This window comes from Heloderma suspectum, chromosome 3 (assembly GCF_057233095.1).
Source record: "Heloderma suspectum isolate Gila_16-S chromosome 3, 16-S_ref, whole genome shotgun sequence".
Classification (NCBI taxonomy): Eukaryota; Metazoa; Chordata; class Lepidosauria; order Squamata; family Helodermatidae; genus Heloderma; species Heloderma suspectum.
In genome coordinates this window covers 92,159,443-92,165,442 of record NC_139460.1, presented here as the reverse complement: position 1 = coordinate 92,165,442, position 6,000 = coordinate 92,159,443, and the positions used below count along the sequence as shown (strand labels likewise).

At 44.8% G+C, this 6,000-nt stretch overlaps 1 protein-coding gene across 4 annotated transcripts in view; it reads left to right on the top strand.

The window, feature by feature from the left end:
• Nucleotides 1–2,117: 2,117 nt before the first annotated feature.
• The window catches only part of WDR4 (WDR4 tRNA N7-guanosine methyltransferase non-catalytic subunit), a 103,351-nt gene continuing 99,468 nt past the window's right edge, over nt 2,118–6,000 (top strand). For 2 of the 4 annotated variants that reach the window (XM_084843822.1, XM_084843821.1), the window contains exon 1: nt 2,118–2,277. In XM_084843822.1, the coding sequence (XP_084699948.1) occupies nt 2,150–2,277 (128 nt within the window). In that variant the 5' untranslated portion in view covers nt 2,118–2,149. Of the gene's footprint in view, nt 2,376–6,000 lie in introns of all 4 variants that reach the window. The other 2 variants (XM_084843824.1, XM_084843823.1) reach the window with 1 other exon arrangement.

Sequence of the window (6,000 nt, the reverse complement as noted above, 5' to 3'; positions counted from 1 at the left end):
TTTGTGCAGCCCTGTCCTGTGTATGTTTATTTAGAAGCAAGTCCCATTAACTTGAGTAATATTTTCTTCTGAGTTAACATGGGTAGGAACTGGTGTGCACTTAACAAAAAGGATTGAAAGGGCAATCCTATGCATGTCTTCAAGAAACCATCGATTGCCCTTTGAAAAAATAAAAGCAGAAATTCTCATAAAAATGGAGTTATCATTTGGAGAGCACCAAATCGTGAGATTTGCAACACTGAAAGCACACAATTTATTTAACGATTTACCTACGCCTTCCTTTACCTTCACATTATGTTTGGGAGTTCTTAAATCCATTATTATTTTATTAAAATATCCTTTTCCAGATGATAAGTGCCCACTGAATTATTGTCTGCTCTCAGGAAACAATTGCACCTGTGTGCTTAAGTTTGTTCCCAATGCACTTGGAAGAAGGGGGGAAAAGCCCTCCACATTGTTCTCATGCTTTAAGAACAAGATGTTCAAAATAAAGAAGTGGAACAAAACAAAACTGTCAGAATAAGCATGTTGTCCAATTTAAACTCAACTTCCAGAGGGACAGTTGTGTTACAATGCAAGTCTATACATGTTTACTGAAAAGTAAATACAATTGAGTTCAATGGAACTTACTCCCACGTAAGTAAAGGATTGCACTGTAAGTCTATAGCAGCAAAACTAGAGTGTTGCTGTACCTAAGGATGCAGTCCTAATCACATTTACCTGGGAGTAAGTCCCATTGGATTCAGTGGAACTGATTTCCAAGTAGATGGGTACAGAGTTATGTTGTTTATAATGGCATAGGCTTCTGTTGAATAGAGACTGGATCAAGTGACTTGGTAGCAGTGCACTCGCTGGTTAAAATGTGAATAAACACAGTTCCGAGACTTCATCTATATCTAGATAATCGGCTATGTATCAGCTGTATATCAACTGCACCTGATGAAGCAGGCAGCATCCACGAAAGCTTAATAATAAATTTGAATAAATTTGTTAGAGCAGTACCTACAGAGCAGTGCCATTCCGCAAAGTCAAATAGCGCTAGCGGAGCTCCGCCTCTTTCTTTTGTGGAGCGATTGCACATTATGCTTGCGGAACGGGTCGTGCAAGTGTAATGCACAACCAGTTGTACAACCATGCTTGCGCAAACATAACTTTAGTTGGATTCTCTTCTTGTGCATAGATCAGAACCTAGGTTCTGTTAGTGCAACATCATTTGCGCTAGCGGAAGGACGCAGCTGGATACTGCCCTTAGAAGTCAAGGTCTCCCAAGGAGACTGTTGGTTTTTTTGCTGTGTTAGACTGACATGGCCACTCTGCCGGCAGCTATATGCTGATACTGACCAAGTGCAGTTCTGATTTCTCCTGTAGCCTGGAGAGAAAGTGGGTTGCACAGCCCCAACGCAGTCTTTACGGACACTTCCATTAGGATATTGGATTTTTTGCCACTTTAACGCTAGTACAAGATATAAATGGTTTTCACTCTTGAGATGCCAAGGGAAAGAGCGACGCCCCTCTGCTCCACAGACGTCTAACGATGGGTATAGAGGCGTGCATAGAGATAGGAAGAAATGGAGTGACACCCAAACTAAGCTTTCCTTACTAATTAAATGAATAAATACATAAAATTAAAAGCATCCTGTGGCCATTATAAAGACAGAGTTGTGACTCTTCCTTTGCAACCCTGTAATGAACACATACACACAATGCCATAGACCTTGTAGTCAGTGGAGGCTGGTGGCTCCGATGTCAGTGGGGCTGTGAATCCACTCTGGCTTTCAGACGGGACCGGCCCGAACGCTAAAGGAGCTACCCAAGATGCAGAACCTATTTTGGGGACAGGGCTCGGCACTTTGGATAGCTCCTTCAGAGTTCTGATTGGCTGGTTCTGATTGAAACTCAGAGAGGGGTCACAGCCCCACTGACATCGGAGCCGCCAGCCTCCACGGCTGGTAGGGCTTGACTCCCCGCGAGATACAGCTTTTTCTTTCTCTAGCCTAGAGAATCCAACAAGGCCAAGGACGCCGGAAGTTCAGATACTGCGCGACTCTTATCTCTATGGCAGGCAGGGTCTTTCTGAAGTCATCTTCGGCACGCCTTTCGGTGACGTCCTCAGTCAGCGACGGCTGTTTGGCGTCCCCACGCGGGTCCGATGGCAGGCGTGGAGGCGGCTGATGCTGCTGGGGCTTCGAGCCCCACGCCGGGGCTGGCGGTCTGCGGGGACCTGATGGTGGTCACCGGCGGGACCAAGCTCTTGGCCGCCGGCTATAAAGAGCCCAGGTGAGCGAAACGGGGCCGACGGGCTTCGCTTTAGACGCTATGTCGAGAGACCTGGCAGTGGAAGTCGAGGGGAGGTGTAAACGCTGGCAGCCGAGAAAGTGAGTGTCTCTTCCGGCGTCGTTCTCCGGTCATTTGACGCACAGCAGCCGCGAAAGGACAGTTTGCAATCTAATCTGTAAAACAGGGCAGAAGGTTGCACGGTTGAATTCTGATGAATTCCTCCCCTGTCCTGCTTTAATCGTCCTTTTGTCCAAGAATAAATTACCCCCCCCCCCATTCAGGACCACGTATGGATCCACCTCTTCTTCTGACGATGAGCAGAATGGAAGAGATTTTAATCCGGGTTGATGATTATGTAGCAGCTATTTCCGGAGGGGAGCCACCACATGTCACATTACATGTGCTAATTGGCTTACCTCGTGCCAGCATGGTTGTGTTTATCAGCAACATCTGCACCGTGAAGACTGTGATTGTCACCTTCAGTACTTTCTGCATTAAATTTCCTTCTGACCTTAATTTTTACAATCCAACCCCACCCCATCCAGCATATGTACTGTATATAAATCTGGAACTCGCTATAACTCTCCATGCATCCAATGATGCTTTCCACAAAAATTTATGCCAGGATAAATTCATCAGTCTTTAAGATGTGACAAAAACTCCTTGTTGATTATGTAGTCACTGTTGTTGATGGGTTAAACTGGAGTGAAGGTACAGGAGTACGCTAAATCCCCTTGTAGCTGGATTAACATGTACAGTCAAATCTCAGTGATTGAAACACTTTGGGGAGTAACATTTATTTATTCCTAGATGGAGGAAAGGGAAGCATGAACATACAGGAAGCTGAGGGAAGTGGTGTGACAGTGCAAATCTGTTGCGAGGACAGCAAGGGCTGCCTAGTTGCACAAGTGAAATGCTTCTTTGGTAGGGTGAAAGGGATGGGGAGCCTCTCCCAAGCCTTATAGATTATCAGCACTGTGAGGAACCAATACAATGGGAAAATTAAACTCCTTTAATTTTCACACACTTTCTTCCTTTTTATAGCTCCTTGGAGTGAAATGTATTACCCATGCTTTCCTGCAAATGTGCAAACACTTGGATTTCAGGATAGTATATTATATTATTTATTTGCTACATTTATATCCTGCCTTTTCCTCCATGGAGCCCAAGGCGATGTACATGATCCTCTTCCTCTCCATTTTATCCTTTTAACAACCCTGTAAGGTAGATTAGGCCGAGTCACAGAACCATAGAATAGTAGGGGTGGAAGGGGCCTATAAGACCATCGAGTCCAACCCCCTGCTCAATGCAGGAATCCAAGTCAGAGCATCCCTGGCAGATGGCTGTTCAGCCTCATCTTGAAGGCCTCCAGTGTCGGAGAGCCCACTACCTTCCCAGGTAATTGGTTCCATTGTCGTATTGCTGCTTTCTAGTTAACTAGTCCATGTAGACTACATATGGTCAGCATTGACAATACCTCTCAGCTCCTGTTGTGGAGCTGAAAATTTCTCATGGCTGCTACCTGATCCCCATTTATTTTAGGAATTTAGGAATGCTGTGGCTGAACCTTGGGCCACATTACTGTACTACCACTGATGTACACTCTCTCCACTGTTACAAATTCAACTTTCCCATTAATCCTGTAATCCTATACCTACTTACTTGGGAGTAAGGCCTACTGAACTTGGTGGGACTTACTTCTGACTTGACATTGATAGGATTGCTACAAGGCAATATAGGATAGGATTGCTACAAGGCAAGCTTTACATATCTCAGGGTTGAGCTCGGAAAGAAGATACCTTTTTTCCAACCCCTGTAAGTTGATTCTCAGGTCAATAAAGGCATTCATACACATTTGGTTAAATTTATTATTTTGCTTGGTTGTTGTTGTTCAGTCGTTAAGTCGTGTCCGACTCTTCGTGACCCCATGGACCACAGCACGCCAGGCCCTCCTGTCCTCCGCTCTCTCCCGGAGTGTGCTCAGGTTCATATTCATTGCATCGGTGATGCTATCTAGCCATCTCATCCTCTGCCGTCCCCTTCTCCTTTTGCCTTCAATCTTTCCCAGCATCAGGATCTTTTCCAGTGACTTTTCTCTTTGCATTAGGTGGCCAAAATATTTGAGCTTCAGCTTCAGTATCTGTCCTTCCAATGAGCACTCAGGGTTGATTTCCTTTAGGATTGACTGATCTGACCTCCTTGCAGTCCAGGGGACTCGTAAGAGTCTTCTCCAGCACCACAGTTCGAAAGCATCAGTTCTTCGGCGCTCAGCCTTCCTTACAGTCCAGCTCTCACAGCCATACATTACTACTGGGAAAACCATAGCTTTGATTAGACGGACCTTTGTCGGCAAAGTGATGTCTCTGCTTCTTACTGTGCTGTCTAGGTTTGCCATAGCTTTCCTCCCAAGGAGCAAGCGTCTTTTAATTTCATGGCTACAGTCACCGTCTGTGGTGATCTTGGAGCCCAAGAAAATAAAATCTGTCACTGCTTCCATTTCTTCCCCTTCTATATGCCAGGAAGTGATGGGGCCAGATGCCATGATCTTCGTTTTTTTATTGTTGAGTTTCAAACCAGCTTTTGCACTCTCCACTTTCTCCCTCAACAAGAGGCTCTTTAGATCCTCTTTGCTTTTTGCCATTAGGGTGGTATCGTCTGCGTATCTGAGGTTGTTGATAATTCTCCCAGCAATCTTAATTCCGACCTCTGATTCATCCAACCCGGCATTTCTCATGACTCTGCATAGAAGTTAAATAAGCAGGGCAACAATATGCAGCCTTGTTGTACTCCTTTCCCAATTTTGAACCACTCGGTTGTTCCATGTCTGGTTCTTACTGTTGCATCTTGACCCTCGTACAGGTTTCTCAGGAGACAGGTAAGGTGGTCTGGTACTCCCATCTCTTTACGAATTTGCCACAATTTGTTGTGATCCACACAATCAAAGGCTTTAGCGTAGTCAATGAAGCAGAAATAGACGTCTTTCTGGAATTCTCTTGCTTTCTCCATGATCTAGCGAATGTTGGCGATTTGATCTCTAGTTCCTCTGCCTCTTCGAAACCCTGCTTGTGCTTCCGGTAGTTCTCGGTTCGCATACTGCTGAAGCCTAGCTTGTAGGATTTTGAGCATAACCTTGCTGGCATGTGAAATGACCGCAATTGTACGGTAGTTTGAACACACTTTGGCATTGCCCTTCTTTGGAATTGGAATGTAAACTGACCTTTTCCATTCCTGTGGCCACTGTTGAGTGTTCCAAATTTGTTGGCATATTGAGTGCAGCACTTTAACAGCATCATCTTTTAGGATTTTAAATAGCTCAGCTAGAATACTGTCATCTCCGCTAGCTTTGTTGTTAGTAATGCTTCCTAAGGCCCACTTGACTTCACTCTCGAGGATGTCCAGCTCAAGTTCAGTGACCACACTATTATGGCTATCAGGGACATTCAGATCTTTCCTGTATAGTTCTTCTGTGTATTCTTTCTACCTCTTTTTAATCTCACCTGCTTCTGTTAGGTCCCTGCCTTTTTTGTCCTTTATCATGCCCATCTTTGCACAAAATGTTCCCTTGATATCTCCGATTTTCTTGAAGAGATCTCTAGTCTTTCCCATTCTGTTGTTTTCGTCGATTTCTTTGCATTGTTCATTTAAGAAGGCCTTCTTGTCTCTCCTTGCTATTCTCTGGAACTCTGCATTCAGTTGGGTATATCTTCCCCTTTCTCCCTTGTT